This window comes from Coregonus clupeaformis, chromosome 5 (assembly GCF_020615455.1).
Source record: "Coregonus clupeaformis isolate EN_2021a chromosome 5, ASM2061545v1, whole genome shotgun sequence".
Lineage (NCBI taxonomy): Eukaryota > Metazoa > Chordata > Actinopteri > Salmoniformes > Salmonidae > Coregonus > Coregonus clupeaformis.
In genome coordinates, this window is record NC_059196.1 from 24,389,684 (window position 1) to 24,415,235 (window position 25,552).

General features: G+C 43.6%; 2 protein-coding genes across 2 annotated transcripts; both read left to right on the forward strand.

Moving 5' to 3' along the window:
• Positions 1–495: 495 nt before the first annotated feature.
• On the forward strand, positions 496–1,431 carry LOC121557414 (olfactory receptor 142-like). Its single transcript, XM_045211506.1, has one exon. The coding sequence runs from the start codon at positions 496–498 to the stop codon at positions 1,429–1,431; it is 936 nt and encodes a 311-aa protein (XP_045067441.1).
• A 17,204-nt stretch (positions 1,432–18,635) lies between these two features.
• LOC121557398 (olfactory receptor 6N1-like) lies at positions 18,636–19,571 on the forward strand. Its single transcript, XM_041871107.1, has one exon. The coding sequence runs from the start codon at positions 18,636–18,638 to the stop codon at positions 19,569–19,571; it is 936 nt and encodes a 311-aa protein (XP_041727041.1).
• The last annotated feature ends 5,981 nt before the right edge of the window (positions 19,572–25,552 follow it).

The following is a 25,552-nucleotide window of genomic DNA, read 5'->3' on the forward strand; positions in this document are numbered from 1 at the left end:
GGAACGTTGCCGCATGTCCTTAGGACGTACCCTGTTTGCTGGGTTAATAGATAAATAGAGTAAATAGAATCAAATGAGTTGCTTGTTATAAACTCAATATAGATCCATCTCTATGGAGTGGTTACATGTTGACACTGAAACTACAATCCCATGTGAGCATACACTATGATATATTTAGAGGCTAGCAGGACAAGTTATTGGAGCTGTATCCCTCTCTCAAGCAAGAAGACATTTCATGGACACAAGTTTCTTCATTTCTTTCACACCTCAGAAGTCTGACAATGTACAGATATTATCGGGATATAAAAAATAAAAAAAATGGAATAAGAGTTTGAAGGATGATGTGAATTTGCTTTGTTAAAACTATTGTGTTTAGTCTGAGCCTACACAGAATCAAATGATTCACACTTGCATTCATTCACATCAATACACACTCAAGCCTTGTAAGGACTAAGAATTGTTGCATTGACCAGAGGAAGAAAATTAACAAAAGCTATGGAGAACTCAACCCAAGTCAAGTTCTTTTATTTCTTTGGCTTACAAGAGACATTTAACAACAAATCGGTCTATTTTATCTTGTCTCTTATCACATACCTTCTCATCATCACTTTGAATCTGACTCTGATCATAACAATCATTCAGGAGAAAGGCCTCCATGAGCCCATGTATATCTTTCTATGTAGTCTATGTGTCAATGGATTGTATGGAACTGCTGGTTTCTACCCCAAGTTTTTACTGGACCTTCAGTCAGATGTTCAGGTGATATCTTATGGTGGATGTTTTACTCAAGCCTATGTAATATACACATCTGTCATGTGTGAAATTTCTACTCTAACAGTGATGTCTTACGACAGGTATGTGGCAATATGCAGACCACTACTATACCATAACATTGTGACACCTTTAACTGTTAGAAAGTTACTCTTATTTTCTTGGTGTTATCCTTTATTTATAGCACTCATAGCAGTTATTGTAGCCGTCAGAATTCCTTTGTGTGGATCTCGCATTGATAAAATCTTCTGTGACATCCCGTCTATACTGAAACATGCATGTTTACCCATTACCATCAATCAGAATTTGAACAAATTTGTAATAGTGGTTAATGTTTTACAGATACTTTTGACTGTATTTTCTTACTGTCAGATTGTAAGGACTTGTGTAAAGTCAGCTAAGGGAAGGATTAAGTTCACACAGACATGTGTGCCACATTTAATAACAATAGTTATTTTCATCACAGTGACCCTGTTTGACACCTTGCAAGGGTGGAATAATGTAAGTACTACGCTAAATATGCGTAATGCAATGGCTGTACAATTCCTTGTAATACCACCTGTGTTAAACCCTGTCATATATGGACTTAACCTCCAGCAGATTCGAAAGGCATTTTTTAGAATGTGTAATGCACATAAAATCATTGATATGAGACGTTAGTTACATGATTTTACACAACAGGGACACATCCTGAAAGAAGTCAACAAAAATAAAGGTAAATTCAGCCAAAACTGTTGCAAGGTTAAATGGCTCCTCATTTTTTGATACCTATAGCCAGGGGCGCAACTTTGGTTTTAGAAGTGAGGAGGGGGGGGGGACATAATCTGGCAGGGGGTCTGGGGGTCCTCCCTACATTTATTTGGGCATCTAATGCTAATTTCCTGCATTTCTACTAGTGCTGTACCCGACCAAAACAATTCTTGGTCGACCAAGCAAAGTATTTTCTTTCGACCGATCGATTTGTCAACATTTATAAACATGTATTTTTCCATATATAGACACCCTATGTGCCAATTTATCTTACCATTTCTACCAATCTGCGTGTCAGTTATGATTTTCATATGCACATTTTCCTGGAACAGTTTCATTTAATTTATAATAGTCTTTATATCTCAAAATCATTGTCTGTGGTTGATCTACATTTTACAATCTTAACCTAAATGAAAATGACACAAATCTAAAAGTAACTTTTATTGCCACTGCCAACTATGTAAAAATAGCCTACATAAAGCCAACACATAAAAACATTGCAGCCTGCAGGCTGAAAATATCCTGATAAAAAATAAATATCATATAAATCACATTGGCTATGCAAGGCCTGTCTGCATTGAACTCTAAACATTGTATCTACTATCAACTGGGTCAGGTATTTTATGACGTTTCCACTGGATCAGAGAATTACATTATTCCCTTTCATGCCAAGTGATTATCAAAAGGGAGAGAGTGTAGAGGATTCTTTGCACAGTACTGATATTCTCTTATTCTTAAACAAACCTTAAGCTTTAGAAAATGACACAGACAACGACTTCTGAGTATATATAAAAGATCTTTAGTTATGCAATTGCAGGTAGAAGTTAATACAGAGTCACACAGGATTTGGATGGCTCCTCACACTACAAAGTGTCTTAAAACAATCTCTGCTTTTTATACAAGTATGCCCCCCCTCGGACGCAACGAGAAACAATACAGGTCTATACAGGTCTATCTGTTCCTGAAGTTTTATCTCCATCCCATGTCCTTGACATAGCCAGACCAGCTGCAGGGAGCTAGAGGGGACCATCCTTTCTCAGAAGCACAGAATTTGAACTAAAGAAATGTCTCTACTATTGTTAAGCATATTAATTGTTAACTATTAATATTAAACAATTCAGGCAAATAAGTGCATTCCCCAACATTCCCCTCTTTGAGACTTCTAAAGTCTCAACAAAATCTAGGCTTTTTTTTTTTTTTTACAAAATCCAGAAAAACGCATGTAAAATTTTTTATAAATTGATTTGCATTTTAATGAGGGAAATAAGTATTTGACATGACTTAGTACTTGGTGGCAAAACCCTTGTTGGCAATCACAGAGGTCAGACGTTTCTTGTAGTTGGCCACCAGGTTTGCACACATCTCAGGAGGGATTTTGTCCCACTCCTCTTTGCAGATCTTCCCCAAGTCATTAAGGTTTCGAGGCTGACGTTTGGCAACTCGAACCTTCAGCTCCCTCCACAGATCTTCTATGGGATTAAGGTCTGGAGACTGGCTAGGCCACTTCAGGATCTTAATGTTCTACTTCTTGAGCCACTCCTTTGTTGCCTTGGCCGTGTGTTTTGGGTCATTGTCATGCTGGAATACCCATCCACGACCCATTTTCAATGCCCTGGCTGAGGGAAGGAGGTTCTCACCCAAAATCTGACGGTTCATTGTCCTTTTGATGCAGTGAAGTTGTCCTGTTCCCTTATCAGAAAAACACCCCCAAAGCATAATGTTTCCACCTCCATGTTTGACGGTGGGGGTGGTGTTCTTGGGGTCATAGGCAGCATTCCTCCTCCTCCAAACACGGCGAGTTGAGTTGATGCCAAAGAGCTCGATTTTGGTATCATCTGACCACAACAATTTCACCCAGTTCTCCTCTGAATCATTCAGATGTTCATTGGCAAGCTTCAGACGGGCCTGTATATGTGCTTTCTTGAGCAGGGGGACCTTGCGTGTGCTGCAGGATTTCAGTCCTTCACGGCGTAATGTGTTACCAATTGTTTTCTTGTTGACTATGGTCCCAGCTGCCTTGAGATCATTGACAAGATCCTCCCGTGTAGTTCTGGGCTGATTCCTCACCGTTCTCATGATCATTGCAACTCTACGAGGTGAGATCTTGCATGGAGCCCCAGGCCAAGGTAGATTGACAGTTATTTTGTGTTTCTTCCATTTGCGAATAATCGCACCAACTGTTGTCACCTTCTAACCAAGCTGCTTGGCGATGGTCTTGTAGCCCATTCCAGCCTTGTGTAGGTCTACAATCTTGTCCCTGACATCCTTGGAGAGCTCTTTGGTCTTGGCCATGGTGGAGAGTTTGGTATCTGATTGATTGATTGCTTCTGTGGACAGGTGTCTTTTATACAGGTAACAAACTGAGATTAGGAGCACTCCCTTTAAGAGTGAGCTCCTAATCTCAGCTCATTACCTGTATAAAAGACACCTGGGAGCCAAAAATCTTTCTGATTGAGACGGGGTCAAATACTTATTTCCCTCATTAAAATGCAAATCAATTTATAAAATTTTTGACATGCGTTTTTATGGATGTTGTTGTTGTTATTCTGTCTCTCACTGTTCAAATAAACCTACCATTAAAATTATAGACTGATCATTTCTTTGTCAGTGGGCAAACGTACAAAATCAGCAGGGGATCAAGTACTTTTTTCCCTCACTGTATATTTCTGAATCTCACTTTCCATCCTTTACATAAATATACTTTCCTGCAACCCGCCACACCCAATGTGGAACGGATTCTATTATTTCTTCATACATTTTTATCCAGAACCTCTGGCTGAAACTAGCCAGCTAGCCAGCTAACTAGCTACTTGCTATTAGCCACCGTTAGCGGTCTGCACTATTGTCCGTGGCCGTGGCCTGCACTACCTACCAGCCAGCTCTAGCCTGGACAATTATCGGCCAGTCTGCACAGTCTGCACATCGCGCTATCGAGCCAGAGCATATCGGATTTTCTACCGGAATCACTGAATCACTGGACCATCAACACCGGATCATCGCAACTAGCTAGCTGCAACCGAATGGCTGTTGTCGTTGTTGGCTAATCACCACTAATCACCACTGTCCTGAAGCTAACCCCAGTTAGCCTTGAGCTAGCCTCGTGCCAGGCCCATCTCCCGGCTATCTACCTCTCTGTCAACCGGACGGGACCTCCTAGTGTTGACACGGAGCCCCGCCGATCCATCACGACTGGTCTGCCGACGTAATCGTCTGATGTGTTTCCAACAGGCTTCCCGTTGCGACGACCACGAAGATCCATCTGCTAGCCCCGGCCCGCTAGCACACGCAATCAACAGCCGTGCCTGTAGCGTAGCAGCCACTGAACTGCTCCCGGACTTACTTATTGCTGTTCACTGGACCTTATGATCACTCAGCTACACAGCTGATGCCTGCTGGACTGTTCCTTTATACGGTACCCCATCCTGTTGATCTGTTTAGCCTCAGCTCAAACTTTCGTCGCCATTACCAGCTGTTGTCTTAGCTCTCTCGAATAACACCTGTGACTGCTTTCTGCCTATCTCCCATGTCAGTATGCCTTGTCTCTCACTGTTGCCACTTGCTACAGACCCCCCTCAGTCCGCAGCTGTGCCCTGAACACCATGTGTGAATTGATTGCCCCCCATCTATCCTCAGAGTTCGTATTGCTTGGTGACCTAAACTTGGATATGCTTAACACCCCGGCCGTCCTACAATCTAAACTGGATTACCTCAATCTCACACAGATTATCAAGGAACCTACCAGGTACAACCCTAAATCCGTTAACATGGACACCCCCATAAATATCATCCTGACTAATTTACCCTCTAAATATACCTCCGCTGTCTTCAACCAGGATCTCAGCAATCACTGCCTCAATGCCTGCGTCCGTAATGGGTCCGCGGTCAAACGACCACCCCTCATCACTGTCAAACGCTCCCTAAAACACTTCAGCGAGCAAGCCTTTCTAATTGACGTGGCCCGGGTATCCTGGATGGATATTGACCTCATTCCGTCAATAGAGGATGCCTGGTTGTTCTTTAAAAGTGCTTTCCTCTCCATCTTATATAAGCATGCCCCATTCAAAAAATTCAGAACTAAGAACAGATATAGCCCGTGGTTCACCCCAGACTTGACTGCCCTTGACCAGCACAAAAACATCCTGTGACGTACGGCATTAGCATCGAACAGCCCCCGCGATATGCAACTTTTCAGGGAAGTCAGGAACCAATATACACAATCAGTTAGGAAAGCAAAGGCTAACTTTTTCAAACAGAAATTTGCATCCTGTAGCACTAACTCCAAAAAGTTTTGGGACACTGTAAAGTCCATGGAGAATAAGAGCACCTCCTCCCAGCTGCCCACAGCACTGAGACTAGGAAACACTGTCACTACCGATAAATGTACGATAATCGAAAATTTCAACAAGCAATTTGCTACGGCTGGCCATGCGTTCCACCTGGCTACCCCTACCTCGGCCACCAGCTCTGCACCCTCCGCTGCAACTTGCCCCCCGCCCCGCTTCTCCTTCACCCAAATTCAGATAGCTGATGTTCTGAAAGAGCTGCAAATTCTGGACCCCTACAAATCAGCTGGGCTAGACAATCTGGACCCTTTCTTTCTAAAATTAGCAGCCGAAATTGTCGCAACCCCTATCACCAGCCTGTTCAAACTCTCTTTTGTATCGTCTGAGATCCCCAGAGATTGGAAAGCTGCCGCGGTCATCCCCCTCTTCAAAGGGGGTGACACTCTAGATCCAAACTGTTAAAGACCTATATCCATCCTGCCCCTGCCTTTCGAAAGTATTTGAAAGCCAAGTTAACAAACAGATCACCGACCATTTAGAATCCCACCGTACGAAGTTTGACTCTGTCAATCACTGCATTCTTATTGGCAGACTAAATAGCCTTGGTTTCTCAAATGACTGCCTAGCTTGGTTCACCAACAACAACAGAGTTCAGTGTGTCAAATCGGAGGGCCTGTTGTCTGGACCTCTGACAGTCTCTATGGGGGTGCCACAGGGTTCAATTCTCGGGCCGACTCTATTCTCTGTGTATATCAATGATGTCGCTCTTGCTGCTGGTGACTCTCAGATCCACCTCTACGCAGACGACACCATTTTGTATACATCTGGCCCTTTATTGGACACTGTGTTAACAAACCTCCAAACGAACTTCAATGCCATACAACACTCCTTCCGTGGCCTCCAACTGCTCTTAAACGCTAGTAAAACTAAATGCATGCTCTTCAATCGAACGCTGCTTGCACCCTCCTGCCCGACTAGAATCACTACTCTCGGTCGTCTCTGACTTAGAATATGTGGACAACTACAAATACCTAGGTGTCTGGTTAGACTGTAAACTCTCCTTCCAGACTCACATTAAGCATCTCCAATCCAAAGTTAAATCTAGAATCGGCTTCCTATTTCGCAACAAAGCCTCCTTCACTCATGCTGCTAAACGTGCCCTCGTAAAACTGACTATCCTACCGATCCTTGACTTTGGCGATGTCATTTACAAAATAGCTTCCAACATTCTACTCAACAAATTGGATGTAGTCTAACACAGTGCCATCCGTTTTGTCACCAAAGCCCCATATACTACCCACCATTGTGACCTGTACGCTCTCGTTGGCTGCCCTCACTACATATTCGTCGCCAAACCCACTGGCTCCAGGTCATCTATAAATCCCTTCCTGGCAAATCCCTGCCTTATCTTAGCTCATTGGTCACCATAGCAACACCCACCCGTAGTATGCGTTCCAGCAGGTATATCTCACTGGTCATCCCCAAAGCCAACACCTCCTTTGGTCACCATTCCTTCCAGTTCTCTGCTGTAAATGACTGGAACTAACTGCAAAAATCTCTGAAGCTGGAGACACTTATCTCCCTCACTATCTTTAAGCATCAGTTGTCAGAGCAGCTTACCGATCACTGCACCTTTACACGGCCCATCTGTAATTAGCCGACCCAACTACCTCATCCCCATATTGTTATTTACATTGTTATTTATTTTGCACCATCTATCACTCCAGTGTTAATACTAAATTAAATGTGCAATTATTTTGCACTATGGCCTATTTATTGCCTTACCTCCATAACTTACTACATTTACACACTGTATATAGATTTTCTGTTGTGTTATTGACTGTACGTTTTGTTTATTCCATATGTAACTCTGTGTTGTTTTTTCCGCACTGCTTTGCTTTATCTTGGCCAGGTCGCAGTTGTAAACGAGAACTTGTTCTCAACTAGATTACCTGGTTAAATAAAGGTGAAATTAAAATAAATAAATAAGTGTCAACATCTTTAGTTATTAACATACTAATAACTTACTCAAATCAATCAGTCAGTTTACAAATCATAATCAAAACAAAATGAATTATCCAAAGCTAATTTAGAATGACAATTCTTAGTGATTCATTGGTCCTATCACTAAAAGTTAAAACCCTCAACTTAGCACACTGTCACGCTCGTCGGGAACAGAGGAGGACCAAGGCGCAGCGTTGCAGGCAAACATTCTCTTTATTTAGCGATATAAGACAAAATAAACAAAACGATAACGTGACAGTTCACGGTCTAACACAAACCAACTAGAAACAAGATCCCACAAAACCAACGGTAAAACAGACAGTTTAAATATGGCTCCCAATCAGAGACAACCAGCAACAGCTGACACTCGTTGCCTCTGATTGGGAGCCACTCTGGCCAACATAGAAACAGCACCCATAGAATACACCATAGAACAAAACACATAGAACTTACACACCCTGGCTCAACATACAAGTGTCCCCAGAGCCAGGGCGTGACACACACAGACACTGGCGGGAAAGTACATTTATATTAACATACAATATAATTATCCATAATTCTAGTATGAACTTCCTCATCAGGAGAATAACCACAGATCAGTATATCAATGCATTCGTAGTCTAAATCACTATAAATGTAGCAGTGTGTAGACCTCCTCAATCAACCTCTTCCTTCCCCGGCACTCAATCTTCTGGCGTCTCTTCATTATGTTCTTCAGATAGCTTCATAGTTCAAAATGGATGGCCCATGATAATGTTCCAATTTCAATGTCTCACCTGAGCCTCCACCACCTCTACTGCCCATTCTGTCTTGTCCATTTGCCAACCAGTATACCAGCAACATGAGAGATGTTTTGGAACGGATCACTCTCCATGCTCACTCCACGTGGACTCCTGTCACACTCCCGAGAGAAAAGCATGAGAGAAAAGGCAGTTGATAGCTTCGATTGGATGCTGTACACCGGTTGCTGGTAGAAGTGGTGCTGGACAGGGCCGTATTGAACGCCTTTGTCGCTATTCTTCAGCCGGTTAGAGGAGGGGGTTTTGAGGTTCACACCGTTCTCCACCGAATTATCCCTGCTATGCATCAAGACAACATCTGTAGTAACCTCATGTCACGATCGTCTTGAAGCGAAGTAGACCAATACGCAGCGTGTTGAGCGAACATGATTGACTTTATTACCGTCAGTGATAATAAGCACACTACACAAAACAATAAACGACTCGTGAAGTCCACGGTGACAAAGACCGACAAGGAACAAAAACCCACAAACCCAAAGTGAAACACAGACAGTTAAATATGGCTCCCAATCAGAGACAACCAGCAAACAGCTGACACTCGTTGCCTCTGATTGGGAGTCACTCAGACCAACCTAGAAATAAACACAACAGAACTACCAACCTAGAAATAAACACATAGAATGAACACACCCTGGCTCAACATAATGAGTCCCAGAGCCAGGGTGTGACAGTACCCCCCCCTAAAGGCGCGGACTGCGACCGCGCCTCAACTAAACAAAACAGGGGAGGGCTGGGCGGGCATACCTCCTCGGCGGTGGTTCTGGCTCCGGCCTTGACCACCACCCTCCAATACACCCCCCATAGTGCCCCTGGTCCAGTCTGTCGACTCGCACCCCTGGCTTGGTGCGTGGAGGAGGAACGGGCCTTACCAGGCTGACTTCTCGCACCCCTGGCTTAGTGCGAGTGGCAGGAACAGGCCGGACCGGGCTGGCGACGCGCACCGTAGGTTTGGTGCGAGTGGCAGGAACAGGCCGGGTCGGGCTGGCGACGCGCACCGTAGACTTGGTGCGGGTGGCAGGAACAGGCCGGGTCGGGCTGGCGACGCGCACCGTAGACTTGGTGCGGGTGGCAGGAACAGGCCGGACCGGGCTGGCGACGCGCACCGTAGGTTTAGTGCGTGGAGCAGGGACAGGCCGGGCTGGGCTGTCGACGCACACCGTAGGCTTGGTGCGGGTGGCAGGAACAGGCCGGGCTGGGCTGTCGACGCACACCGTAGGCTTGGTGCGTGGAGCAGGAACAGGCCGGGCTGGGCTGTCGACGCACACCGTAGGCTTGGTGCGTGGAGCAGGGACAGGCCGGGCTGGGCTGTCGACGCACACCGTAGGCTTGGTGCGGGTGGCAGGAACAGGCCGGGCTGGGCTGTCGACGCACACCGTAGGCTTGGTGCGTGGAGCAGGGACAGGCCGGACCGGGCTGGCGACGCACACCGTAGGCTTGGTGCGTGGAGCAGGGACAGGCCGGGCTGGGCTGTCGACGCACACCGTAGGTTTGGTGCGTGGAGCAGGGACAGGCCGAACCGGGCTGTGGAGACGGATAGGAGGCCTGGAGTGAATAGCGGCCACCACCCGTCCTGGCTGAATGCCTACCCTCACACACTCTGTGTGAGGCATCCGCACAGGACGTACAGGGCGGTGTACCCCTGGCCTGGTGGCCTTCTGGATCCGCCCCCTTTTCTCCTCCGTCAGCCCCGTCGTCCATGCCGTGTGCCCCCCCCTAAAAATTTTCTGGGGTTGCCTCACGACCGTCCGACGACGACCCTGATCACGCCGTAGCTCCTCTCTACGGCGCGCCTCCACCGTCTCACTCCATGGCCGGCGATCCATCCCGGCCAGGATTTCCTCCCAGGTCCAGGACCCCTGCCCGTCCAAGATCTGCTCGCACGTCCAGGCTGCCTGCTCCTGGACACGCTGCTTGGTCTTGGTATGGTGGGTTTTTCTGTCACGATCGTCTTGAAGCGAAGTAGACCAATACGCAGCGTGTTGAGCGAACATGATTGACTTTATTACCGTCAGTGATAATAAGCACACTACACAAAACAATAAACGACTCGTGAAGTCCACGGTGACAAAGACCGACAAGGAACAAAAACCCACAAACCCAAAGTGAAACACAGACAGTTAAATATGGCTCCCAATCAGAGACAACCAGCAAACAGCTGACACTCGTTGCCTCTGATTGGGAGTCACTCAGACCAACCTAGAAATAAACACAACAGAACTACCAACCTAGAAATAAACACATAGAATGAACACACCCTGGCTCAACATAATGAGTCCCAGAGCCAGGGTGTGACACCTCAAGAGAGGAAAGATCAGAACAGTTTAGTTGAGTTAATTTCTGATTGAGGAAATCCATATAAACATTGACTATATGACAAATTATTATTTTTACCAATTATTCTTAATACCAATTTCTAATATACTCCCCTTATCACACTGTCGACTTCACCGCAGAGTCACAGGATCAGCAACTTAGACCTCCATTTCTGTTAGGGGGACTAGTCAAGGGTAGAGAAATCAGTGGTGGGGAAGTCATGTGTGTCTTTAAGGTCTGGAAGATCTTGAAGTTACTCTGGTGCAGTGGTTTAGATGATACCAGGCCGAGCTCCCCTCTATCCGTTTAGCCATTGGTGTAGCCTGGGTGACAATGTATGGTCCCTTTGGCTCTGGACCTTCTTCCGTCACTAGGTCTCGGGCTCAGGCAGAATCTTTCTCAATTTATCAACATCGGTCTGTGGAGTGTGTCCTTCTGGCAGCGTACCAATAGGGAAGCTGAGAGTCACTGCTGCAAAGACACACAGACACAGACAGACACAAAATAAAACAATGCTACGCAGTGGCGGGGCCATCTTCCTCCTCTGCACACAAAGTCTCCAGCCACAAATACATTTTCACATAAAACATTCCATCTAACCCATAACACATTAATTACTACTGCTCATATTCTTAATACAATTTGCATATGTACCAAAAGGCCTCAGGGGACAGGTAATTCCCCCTTTGGACACATGACTCACATCGTGATTCTTGTGCCCAAAAAACAAAACAACACTACCTGTTAAATCAAAATAACAAATCAAATTAGAATGACAACCCTTGATAACATCTTAACTTAATTGTATCCCATAAGGTAATTCAAGGAATAGTAAAATTGACTAGCGACAGGTGTCCCTCATTCAGGGCTAGCTCTCTCTCTCTGTCCTTGTCATGTTCCGAATCATAGATAGGACTATTGCTAAATTATAAACTTCTTCCTAATCATTAGTGTTTACATTCTACATTTAAATCTCACACGTCTCGACGCTTTCTAGTGAGGGTGATCAGACCTCACCAGAAAGTCAGAACAGAGGTCAGAGGTCATTCAACCCCACTAAGTGAGTGTCAAACATTTCAAACATTTTGTGTACCAGGATTACATTGGGTTTTTCAGTATATCTCTTATCAAAAGAAATCACGTGTTTATACTACTCAGAAAATAAAAACTTCAGAAGATTCCATGTGTGTGCCCCTTTAAGATATATAATTTCTAACCCGTGAAAAACAAACAAAAAACTAAATTAAAGACCCTACCCAACTAACAAATATTAATAAAAGGTGGGTTGTGTGTGCTGGTGTGTGTGGTAAAACGTAGGGCAAAAACAAACAAACGGCCAGGCATTATTTAATTTGGTAGCTACCTCTTACGGCCTATTTACAGTTGAAGTCGGAGGTTTACATACACCTTAGCCAAATACATTTAAACTCAGTTTTTCACAATTCCTGACATTTAATCCTAGTAAAAATTCCCTGTCTTAGGTCACTTAGGATCACCACTTTATTTTAAGAATGTGAAATGTCAGAATAATAGTAGAGAGAATGATTTCTTTCAGCTTTTATTTCTTTCATCTCATTCCCAGTGGGTCAGAAGTTTACATACACTCAATTAGTATTTGGTAGCATTGCCGTTAAATTGTTTAACTTGGGTCAAATGTTTTGGGTAGCCTTCCACAAGCTTCCCACTGTTGGGTGAATTTTGACAGAGCTGGTGTAACTGAGTCAGGTTTGTAGGCCTCCTTGCTCGCACACGCTTCTTCAGTTCTGCCCACAAATGTTCTATAGGATTGAGGTCAGGGCTTTGTGATGGCCACTCCAATACCTTGACTTTGGTGTCCTTAAGCCATTTTGCCACAACTTTGGAAGTATGCTTGGGGTCATTGTCCATTTGGAAGACCCATTTGCGACCAAGCTTTAACTTCCTGACTGATGTCTTGAGATGTTGCTTCAATATAGCCACATAATTTTCCTTCCTCATGATGCCACCTATTTTGTGAAGTGCACCAGTCCCTCCTGTAGCAAAGCACCCCCACAGCATGATGCTGCCAAACCCGTGCTTCACGGTTGGGATAGTGTTATTCAGCTTGCAAGCATTCCCCTTTTTCCTCCAAACATAACAATGGTCATTCTGGCCAAACAGTTCTATTTTTGTTTCATCAGACGAGAGGACATTTCTCCAAAAAGTTCTGGGATTGATTTGCACTTTTCGCACCAAAGTACGTTAATCTCTAGGAGACAGAACGCGTCTCCTTCCTGAGCGGTATGATGGCTGCGTGGTCCCATGGTGTTTATACTTGCATACTATTGTTTGTACAGATGAACGTGGTACCTTCAGGCGTTTGGAAATGGATGAACCAGACTTGTGGAGGTCTACAATTTTTTTGTCAAGCAAAGAGGCACTGAGTTTGAAGGAGGCCTTGAAATACATCCACAGGTACACCTCCAATTGATTCAAATGATGTCAATTAGCCTATCAGAAGCTTCTAAAGCCATGACATCATTATCTGGGATTTTCCAAGCTGTTTAAAGGCACAGTCTGTATGTAAACTTCTGACCTACTGGAATTGTGATTGAGTGAATTATAAACGAAATAATCTGTCTGTAAACAATTGTTGGAAAAATTACTTGTGTCATGCACAAAGTAGATGTCCTAACAGACTTGCCAAAACTATAGTTTGTTAACAAGAAATTTGTGGAGTGGTGAAAAACGAGTTTTAATGACTCCAACCTAAGTGTATGTAAACTTCCGACTTCAACTGTATAAGACTGACACATTTTATTAACTGCTCCCCCAAGCCCACAGACTCGTGAAATATTCCAATGAGACATAATGAAATCTCCATTCTCCTGGAAGAGAAAGTATACATATTGCATTAAGTCAGTCAAAATATAAAATTGTTTTTTAAATAAATCTAGAACCCATAAAAAGCTATCCCATCAGCGTAATAGTCAAAACTAACTGCAATTCACTTTAACATGTTGTATCATCAGAACCCTCAAATTTACACCAGGTAGCTATTGTTGAAATGCGGCGCTATACAAAGTTTGACTATTTGTAAACATAATTCGTGCTCTCGCCCATACATACCGCCAATTTCAATGTTACCTAATATCCCCTCTCCTTGATTCTCACAAAGGCAATCAAGCTCCCAAGCTAACTGGCTAAATTATTGCATCACCACCACCCCTCCTCTATATATTGCAGCCATCAACAATGAGTCACTCATAATCATATATACAATTTATACAACAGACAATACAACTAGGACAAACATCTTGTTTACCGTCCTATCACTCCGGAGTGAACAGTTACCCTAACAACATACAACACAAACTGGGACAAACCTCTTTTTTACCGGCCCTCACACAATCTACGACAAACATCTCGTTTACCGTCCTATAAATAACTGGGACAAACCTCACGTTTATCGCCCTTAGGAAAAACATCTCATTTACCGTCCTAGTACTCCAGAGTAAAAAATTACCCTAACCATCGTAACTATCAACTAGGTGGTCTGTGTCAGTTTCCAACAGGTTTATCTATTAAGAGTTTAGTAATAAATCAATATATACCACAATGTAGGCTTCGTCTCTTAAATGAACAACATACTGTGAGTGAGGCGCCACTTACGTGTCAGAATGAGTCACAAACCACACAGTGCTTTGTTCAAATTACAGACTTTAGATATAACAGGCGTCTGCTTACCTTTAGTAATTAGTTGCGTAGCACAGTGGGTCGACGCTCACTCCAACGGCGGGTGGTCACTCACTCCTGGCAAGCTCGCAAAAATGTAGAGGATTCTTTGCACAGTGCTGATATTCTCTTATTCTTAAACAAACCTTAAGCTTTAGAAAATGACACAGACAATGACTTCTGAGTATATATAAAATATCTTTATAAATGCAATTACAGGTAGAAGTTAATACAGAGTCATAAGTTCTACAAAGTGTCTTAACACAATCTCTGCTTTTTATACAAGTACACCCACGACAAGCTCCCCTACGACGCCAGGACAGCGGAGTCACTGACCACCTTACGGAGACACTTGAAACCCTACCTCTTTAAGGAATACCTGGAATAGTATAAAAGTAATCCTTCTACCCCCCCTCCCATAAAAAAAAAAGTGGTTGTCCCACTGGCTATCATAAGTTGAATGCACCAATTTGTAAGTCGCTCTGGATAAGAGCGTCTGCTAAATGACGTAAATGTAAATGTAAGAAAGATTTCTTTGAAAAGCTCCACAGCTCATTAGTGGTGGAGAGTTAAGACAATCAGAAATACTATCAGACATCCCCAAATGGCACATTTATAGGCCTACATTTGTACGCAGGCCAGGTAGACTAGTCCTTCTTCTATATGCGTAATCAGCTGCGCGTCCTTACTCAACAATGACAGGAGAGTTTCAAACAAAAAACGATTAATAAATTGACAAAACTCGTACAGTTGGCATTTTTCCTATTTTGTTGCCTTACAACCTGGAATTAAAATGGATTTTTGGGGGGTTTGTATCATTGGATTTACACAACATACCTACCACTTTAGAAGATGCAAAATATTTTTTGGGGTGAAACAAACAAGAAACAAGACAAAAAAAACAGAAAGCTTGAGCATGCATAACTATTCACCCCCCCAAAGTCAATACTTTGTAGAGCCACCTTTTGCAGCAATTACAGCTGCAAGTCTCTTGGGGTCTCTATAAGCTTGGCACATCTCGCCACTGGGATTTTTGCCCATTCTTCAAGGCAAAACTACTCCAGCTCTTTCAAGTTGGATGGGTTCCGTTGGTGTACAGCAATCTTTAAGTCATACCACAGACTCTCAATTGGATTGAGGTCTGGGCTTTGACTAGGCCATTCCAAGACATTTAAATGTTTCCCCTTAAACCACTCGAGTGTTGATTTAGCAGTATGCTTAGGGTCATTGTCCTCCTGGAAGGTGAACCTCCGTCCCAGTCTCAAATCTCTGGAAGACTGAAACAGGTTTCCCTCAAGAATTTCCCTGTATTTAGCGCCATCCATCATTCCATCAATTCTGACCAATTTCCCAGTCCCTGCCGATGAAAGACATCCTCACAGCATGATGCTGCCACCACCATGCTTCACTGTGGGGATGGTGTTCTCGGGGTGATGAGAGGTGTTGGATTTGCGCCAGACATAGCATTTTCCTTGATGGCCAAAAAGCTCAATTTTTGTCTCATCTGACCAGAGTACCTTATTCCATATGTTTGGGGAGTCTCCCACATGCCTTTTGGCGAACACCAAACGTGTTTGCTTATTTTTTTCTTTAAGCAATGGCTTTTTTCTGGCCACTCTTCTGTAAAGCCCAGCTCTGTGGAGTGTACGGTTTAAAGTGGTCCTATGGACAGATACTCCAATCTCTGCTGTGGAGCTTTGTAGCTCCTTCATGGTTATCTTTGGTCTCTTTGTTGCCTCTCTGATAAATGCCCTCCTTGCCTGGTCCGTGAGTTTTGGTGGGCGGCCCTCTCTTGGCAGGTTTGTTGTGGTGCCATATTCTTTCTATTTTTTAATAATGGATTTAATGGTGCTCCGTGGGATGTTCAAAGTTTCAGATATTTTTTTATAACCAAACCCTGATCTGTACTTCTCCACAACTTTGTCCCTGACCTGTTTGGAGAGCTCCTTGATCTTCATTGTGCCGCTTGCTTGGTGGTTCCCCTTGCTTAGTGGTGTTGCAGACTCTTGGGCCTTTCAGAACAGGTATATATATACTAAGATCATGTGACAGATCATGTGACACTGAGATTGCACACAACTGGACTTTATTTAACTAATTATTTGACTTCTGAAGGTAATTGGTTGCACCAGATCTTATTTAGGGGCTTCATAGCAAAGGGGGTGAATACATATGCACGCACCACTTTTCCGTTATTGATTTCTTCGAATTTTTTGAAAGAAGTAATTTTTTTCATTTCACTTCACGAATTTTGAATATTTTTTGTATGTCCATTACATGAAATACAAATAAAAATCCATTTAAATTACAGGTTGTAATGCAACAAAATAGGAAGAATGCCAAGGGGGATGAATACTTTTGCAAGGCACTGTATACATGTGAATCCTGTGCTGGGGACAATAAAAGGCAACTCTAAAATGTGGAGTTTTGTCACACAACAAAATGCCACAGATGGCTCAAGTTTTGTGGGAGGGAGCAATTGGCATGCTGACTGCAGGAATGTCCACAAGAGCTGTTGCCAGATAATTGAATGTTAATTTCTCTACCATAAGCAGCCTCCAACATTGTTTTAGAAAATGTGGATGTAGGTCCAACCGACCTCACATCTGCATACCACGTGTATGGCGTCGTGTGGGCCAGCGGTTTGCTGATGTCAACGTTGTGAACATGGTGGTGGTGGGGTTATAGTATGGCCAGGCATAAGCTATGAACAACGAACATAATTGCATTTTATTGATGGCAATTTGAATGCACATAGATGCTGTGACGAGATCCTGAGGCCCATTGTCGTGCCATTCATCCGCCGCCATCACCTCTTGTTTTAGCATGATAATGCACAGCCCCATGTTGCAAGGATGTGTACACAATTTCTGGAAGCTGAAAATGTCCCAGTTCATCCATGGTCTGCATACTCACCAGATATGTCACCCATTAAGCATGTTTGGGATAATCTGGATCGACGTGTACGACAGCGTGTTCCAGTTCCCGCCAATATCCAGCAACTTCGCACAGCCATTGAAGAGGAGTGGGACAACATTCCACATTCCACAATCAACATCCTGATCAACTCTATGCAAAGGACGTGTCACGCTGGATAAGGCAAATGGTGGTCACACCAGATACTGACTGGTTTTCTGATCCACACCCCTACCTTTTTTTTAAGGTACTGTATCTGTGACCAACAGATGCATATCTGTATTCCAATTCATGTGAAATCCATAGATTATGGCTTAATGAATTCATTTCAATTGACTGATTTCCTTATATGAACTGTAACTCAGTAAAATCTTTCAAATTGTTGCATGTTGTGTTTACACTTTTGTTCAGTATACCTTATCATAACGTTATACTGCGACCAAACCGGTATCTGTGCTGAACGCCCTCTTATGGTCCTGAGGTTAATGTCATGTTTTAATGTTCCTAATATGTCCTCAGAACATCAGTGGGATAACGTCTCGCTGAAACCTTTAAAGCAGCATTTCCCAAACTGTGACCTGGGGACCCCAAGGGGTGCATGTTTTGGTTTTTGCCCAAGCACAGCTGATTCAAATAATCAACTAATCATCAAGCTTTGATTATTTGGATTAGCTATGTAGTGCTAGGGCAAAAAATGCAGGACAGAGTTTGGCAAACGCTGCCTTAAAGAGACCTAATGGGAACGTTGCCGAATGTCCTTAGGACGTCCCCTGTTTGCTGGGTTAATACATAAATAGAGTAAATAGAATCAAATGAGTTGCTTGCCATAAACTCAATATAGATCCATCTCTATGGAGTGGTTACATGTTGACACTGAAACTACAATCCCATGTGAGCATACACTATGATATATTTAGAGGCTAGCAGGACAAGTTATTGGAGCAGTATCCCTCTGTCAAGCAAGAAGACATTTCATGGACACAAGTTTCTGAGCCTACACAGAATCAAATGATTCACACTTGAATTCATCACATCCATACACACTCAACCCTTGTAAGGACTAAGAATTTCTGCATTGACCAGAGGAAGAAAACTAACAAAAGCTATGGAGAACTCAACCCAAGTCAAGTTCTTTTATCTCTTTGGCTTACAAGAGACATTTAACAACAAATCGGTCTATTTTATCTTGTCTCTTATCACATACCTTCTCATCATCACTGTGAATCTGACTCTGATCATAACAATCATTCAGGAGAAAGGTCTCCATGAGCCCATGTATATCTTTCTGTGTAGTCTATGTGTCAATGGATTGTATGGAACTGCTGGTTTCTACCCCAAGTTCTTACTGGACCTTCAGTCAGATGTTCAGGTGATATCTTATGGGGGATGTTTGACTCAAGCCTATGTAATATACACATCTGTCATGTGTGACCTTTCTACTCTAACAGTGATGTCCTATGACAGGTATGTGGCAATATGCAGACCACTACTATACCATACCATTGTGACATCTTTAACTGTTAGAAAGTTAATCTTATTTTCTTGGTGTTATCCTTTATTTATAGCAATCATTGCAGTTAGTTTAACCGTCAGACTTCCTTTGTGTGGATCTCGCATTGATAAAATCTTCTGTGACATTCCGTCTATACTGAAACATGCATGTTTACCCATTACCATCAATCAGAATTTGAACAAATTTGTAATAGTGGTTCATGTTTTACAGATACTTTTGATTGTATTTTCTTACTGTCAGATTGTAAGGACTTGTGTAAAGTCAGCTAAGGGAAGGATTAAGTTCACACAGACATGTGTGCCACATTTAATAACAATAGTTATTTTCATCACAGTGACCCTGTTTGACAATTTACAAGGGTGGAATAATGTAAGTACTACGCTAAATGTGCGTAATGCAATGGCTGTACAATTTCTTGTTGTACCACCTGTCTTAAACCCTGTCATATATGGACTTAACCTCCAGCAGATTCGAAGGGCAGTTTTTAGAAAGTGTAATGCACATAAAATCGATTTGTCAAAATTGTAAAACATGTATTTTTCCATATATAGCCACCCTATGTGCCTATTTATCTTACAATTTCTACCAACCTGCATGTCAGTTATAATTTTCAAATGCACATTTTCGTGAAACAGTTTCATTTAATTTATAATAGTCTTTGTATCTCAAAAGTATTGTCTGTGGTTAATCTACATTCTACAATCTTAATCTAAATGAAAATGACACAAATCTAAAAGTAACTTTTATTGCCACTGCCAACTATGTAAAAATAGCCTACATAAAGCCAACACATAAAAATATTGCAGCCTGCAGGCAGAAAATATCCTGATAAAAATAAATATCCTATAAATCACATTGGCTATGCATGTCCTGTCTGCAACAAACTCGAAACCCTGTATCAAGTATCAACTGGGTCAGGTATTTTATGACGTTTCCACTGGATCAATGCATTACATTTTTCCCCTTCATGCCGAGTGGTTATCGAAGGGAGAGAGATGGAAATATTGTTCAAATACATTGAGGAACTATTGTCATTCTCAATTGATTCTTAAAACAGACTTTGTTTACTTGCTGTTTGAAGTGAAGAAAAATTACTTTGAGAAGCACCACAGCTCATTAGTGGTGGTGAGTTAAAAGAATCAGATATACTATCAGACATCCGCAAATGGATGTCTATGTGGGTAATCAGGTCCACGTCCTTACTCAACATTGACAGGAGAGTTTCAAACAAAAAACGATGAATGAATTGATAAAACTCGTAAATGGAATAAAATAAATTAAAACAGGTTTCTCACAAGTGTAGCATAGGTTGTGAGTTCTGCAAAACACATGTCTACTCTGACATTGAGAACGGTAAATTACTGTATTAATATTATATTCAATGCATTAACAGAAATTACCATAACCAAATAAACATTAAAGATTAGAAATTATGGGAATTAATGGTAAATGTAGGCTACTGCTGGTGATATTTGTAATGGGGTATTGATAGACATAGCAAACAATGCACACAATGAAGTTATGAAAAAATGAATACCCACAAAATGGCGGAAGAGAGCGCATTCTGGAAAGAGACGTGCCTTGTGCGTCTGAGCCACAATCCTCATATTCTTGGACCGTGGCATCCCCGCTGCCTCCTCAATAGATTAGTCCACAGAGACAGGCGCTAATCAGACAGGTGTCTCGTGTGCCATAAAAAATATATATATATATACAGTGGGGAGAACAAGTATTTGATACACTGCCGATTTTGCAGGTTTTCCTACTTACAAAGCATGTAGAGGTCTGTAATTTTTATCATAGGTACACTTCAACTGTGAGAGACGGAATCTAAAACAAAAATCCAGAAAATCACATTGTATGATTTTTAAGTAATTAATTTGCATTTTATTGCATGACGTAAGTATTTGATACATCAGAAAAGCAGAACTTAATATTTGGTACAGAAACCTTTGTTTGCAATTACAGAGATCATACGTTTCCTGTAGGTCTTGACCAGGTTTGCACACACTGCAGCAGGGATTTTGGCCCACTCCTCCATACAGACCTTCTCCAGATCCTTCAGGTTTCGGGGCTGTCGCTGGGCAATACAGACTTTCAGCTCCCTCCAAAGATTTTCTATTGGTTTCAGGTCTGGAGACTTGCTAGGCCACTCCAGGACCTTGAGATGCTTCTTTCGGAGCCACTCCTTAGTTGCCCTGGCTTTGTGTTTTGGGTTGTTGTCATGCTGGAAGACCCAGCCACGACCCATCTTCAATGCTCTTACTGAGGGAAGGAGGGTGTTGGCCAAGATCTCGCGATACATGGCCCCATCCATCCTCCCTTCAATACGGTGCAGTCGTCCTGTCCCCTTTGCAGAAAAGCATCCCCAAAGAATGATGTTTCCACCTCCATGCTTCACGGTTGGGATGGTGTTCTTGGGGTTGTACTCATCCTTCTTCTTCCTCCAAACACGGCGAGTGGAGTTTAGACCAAAAGCTCTATTTTTGTCTCATCAGACCACATTACCTTCTCCCATTCCTCCTCTGGATCATCCAGATGGTCATTGGCAAACTTCAGACGGGCCTGGACATGCGCTGGCTTGAGCAGGGGGGACCTTGCGTGCGCTGCAGGATTTTAATCCATGACGGCGTAGTGTGTTACTAATGGTTTTCTTTGAGACTGTGGTCCCAGTTCTCTTCAGGTCATTGACCAGGTCCTGCCGTGTAGTTCTGGGCTGATCCCTCACCTTCCTCATGATCATTGATGCCCCACGAGGTGAGATCTTGCATGGAGCCCCAGACCGAGGGTGATTGACCGTCATCTTGAACGTCTTCCATTTTCTAATAATTGCGCCAACAGTTGTTGCCTTCTCACCAAGCTGCTTGCCTATTGTCCTGTAGCCCATCCCAGCCTTGTGCAGGTCTACAATTTTATCCCTGATGTCCTTACACAGCTCTCTGGTCTTGGCCATTGTGGAGAGGTTGGAGTCTGTTTGATTGAGTGTGTGGACAGGTGTCTTTTATACAGGTAACGAGTTCAAACAGGTGCAGTTAATACAGGTAATGAGTGGAGAACAGGAGGGCTTCTTAAAGAAAAACTAACAGGTCTGTGAGAGTCGGAATTCTTACTGGTTGGTAGGTGATCAAATACTTATGTCATGCAATAAAATGCAAATTAATTACTTAAAAATCATACAATGTGATTTTCTGGATTTTTGTTTTAGATTCCGTCTCTCACAGTTGAAGTGTACCTATGATAAAAAGTACAGACCTCTACATGCTTTGTAAGTAGGAAAACCTGCAAAATCGGCAGTGTATCAAATACTTGTTCTCCCCACTGTATATATATATTTGTGACTGCTTGACAAAAAATAAAAATAAATAAAAACATTATAGACCCCTTTTGTCATACAGTATTCCATAAGGCACCCATACTTTATCAAAGTTGCACAGTATACCCTTAATCTAGTAATAAATCAAATGTAGTGATACATAATTGGACATTTCTGCCATCCGTTGTGACATTGTAGGAGGATAACTAACCTTCCAATTAATGGCAATGCATTTCTTAGCTGTTATAAATGCTATGGTTACACAGTTTCTTCTTATAACAGCCTTCAGTATCAACATTTCCAAGCAAACAAAAACAGGAAAGTGAGAATCTGTAGACATGCTGAGACAAAATAACATAGTCTTTGCCAGAATGTAGCCAGCCTTCACGAGATCATAACATATGTAAATATGTGTCACGCCCTGGCTCTGGGAACTCTTATATGTTGAGCCAGGGTGTGGATTTTCTATGTGTCATATTCTATGTTTTGTTCTAGTTCATGTATTTCTATGTTGGCCAGGGTGGTTCCCAATCAGAGGCAGCTGTTGCTTGTTGTCTCTGATTGGGGACCATACTTAGGCAGCCTGTTTGGCACTGTTCATTGTGGGATCTTGTTCCGTAAGGTTTGTTTTGGTGTGTTAACCTAGGACTTCACGTATCGTTTGGTTTGTTGTTTTGTTCGTGTTGTGTACGAAATAAAAGATGTACGCATATCACGCTGTGCCTTGGTCCGCTGTTTATAACGATCGTGACAGAAGATCCCACCTCGACTGGTTCAAGCAGCGTGACGAGGAGAGAGGATGGACCTGGGAGGAGATGAGTGAGAGTCTGGCAAGAGGGATGGAGGCCATGAGCACGGGGGAGAGACAAGCCCAAAAAAAATTTAGGGGGGGGCTCACGCCGTGGACGACGAGGCAGCAGGAGGCCGCGATAGAGCGGTTCAGCCGGTTAGCAGAGGAGGCCGCTAGGTTACGGGGGTCACTGGTCACGAGGGAGAAGGAGAGTGTGGAGGCACGGCGAGAGGAACTGAGTAGGCAGCAGAGGGAGCGGAGGTTTTGGAGGAAACCCAGTCCCGCTCCTCGCACCAAGCAAGTGGTGTGTGTCACCAGTCCGGTCAGGCCCGTTCCTGATTCCCGCACAAGGCCAGTGGTGTGTGTTCCCAGTACGGTCAGGCCCGTTCCTGTTCCCCGCACTAAGCCTGTGGTGCGCGTCGCCAGCCCGGTCCGGCCTGTTCCTGCTCCCCGCACCAAGCCAGTGGTGCGCATCGCCAGCCCGGTTCGGCCTGTTCCTGCTCCCCGCACCAAGCCAGTGGTGCGCGTCGCCAGCCCGGTTCGGCCTGTTCCTGTTCCCCGCACCAAGCCAGTGGTGCGCGTCGCCAGCCCGGTCCGGCCTGTTCCTGCTCCCCGCACCAAGCCAGTGGTGCGCGTCGCCAGCCCGGTCCGACCCGTTCCTGCTCCCCGCACCAAGCCAGTGGTGCGCGTCGTCAGCCCGGTCCGGCCCGTTCCTGCTCCCCGCACCAAGCCAGTGGTGCGCGTCGTCAGTCCGGCACGGTCCGTGCCTGTTCTACCGGTGCCTGGTCCAGCACCGGTCAGCTGCTCCACACCGGAGCCAAAGCAATCCGCTCCACTGATGTCCAGTCCAGCTCTGGCCAGCGGGACCAGACCGGGGGCGCTGCGGGCGGGTAGGGAGAGAGTGGTGGTCACGCCCGGAGCCGGATCCGCCTCCGAGGCGGAATGCCCACCCGGTCCCTACCCTCTTGTGTTGGGTTGCCGCGGTCGCAGTCCGCGCCTTTGGGGGGGGTACTGTCACGCCCTGGCTCTGGGGACTCTTATATGTTGAGCCAGGGTGTGGATTTTCTATGTGTCATATTCTATGTTTTGTTCTAGTTCATGTATTTCTATGTTGGCCAGGGTGGTTCCCAATCAGAGGCAGCTGTTGCTTGTTGTCTCTGATTGGGGACCATACTTAGGCAGCCTGTTTGGCACTGTTCATTGTGGGATCTTGTTCCGTAAGGTTTGTTTTGGTGTGTTAACCTAGGACTTCACGTATCGTTTGGTTTGTTGTTTTGTTCGTGTTGTGTACGAAATAAAAGATGTACGCATATCACGCTGCGCCTTGGTCTGCTGTTTATAACGATCGTGACAATATGTCCCCTTTTGTGTTTTACAACTCCAGCAGAGGAATTACATTTCTGAGTGCATGATATTCAGTTTCACTGGCATATAGTATGTTCTATGGAAGGTCTTAAACTGCAGTAATTTATGTCTGAGATTATATGAACATGAATGGGAATTCAAACATATCTGTCTCCATTCATCATCATCAATAATGTCTCCCAGGTCTTCCTCACATTTTTGTATGACATGTTTTGTGTCATCAGGAAAAGCCTCTATCAACCCTCGAAACAGTTTGGAAATCAACTTTAGAGGTTTATCAGACTGCCTTAAAATAGTTTCAATCTTTGAAGCTTCTGGCTTGTCCAGTGTTTGCTGCACCGAGAAAATAAAGTGTTGCATCTGAAAAAGCACCTCAGCGGTCACAGACTGGTCTTCCCTGGCTGCTTGACCCTGCTGAGACCCCCGTCACCATCTGATCCTGCTCAGATGAGGCATGACATAAAATTGCCTTGGTGTCCATTTAAACATTATAATATCCAAGAATAGAATCAATAGTTCTATAATTGAAATTACCATTATTCCCAGACTGTAGCCTACCCATCAACTCAAGATGGAACTTTGTATCCATTCACTGATAGTTATAATATACTGCAAAATTCACCTGAGCTCTGTAGACTGGTCTTCCCTGGCTGTCTGACCCTGCTGGGACACCCGTCACCATCTGTAGGGAATTATATAGGGAAACTGACAGATCAATAACGTTACATTGCTATACTGACTCTAATAAAAACTCACATTGCGCTGTCAAAAAACGTCAGAATATCGGCCTTCAATCGTTTGGCCGCTGGTTCCATTTCATAAACGATTCCAAAAAGATATATATTTTTTAGGTTATTAAGTTGTGATAACGCATCTACAGTGCCTTACAAAAGTATTCACCCCCCTTGGCATTTTTCCTATTTTGTTGCATTACAACCTGTAATTTAAATAGATTTTTATTTGGATTTCATGTAATGGACATACACAAAATAGTCCAAATTGGTGAAGTGAAATGAAAAAAATAACTTGTTTCAAAGAATT

Bases quoted from the DNA above. Each gene is read 5' to 3' on its own strand.
- LOC121557398 (XM_041871107.1), top strand. From the start codon at position 18,636: ATGGAGAACTCAACCCAAGTCAAGTTCTTTTATCTCTTTGGCTTACAA.
- LOC121557414 (XM_045211506.1), top strand. From the start codon at position 496: ATGGAGAACTCAACCCAAGTCAAGTTCTTTTATTTCTTTGGCTTACAA.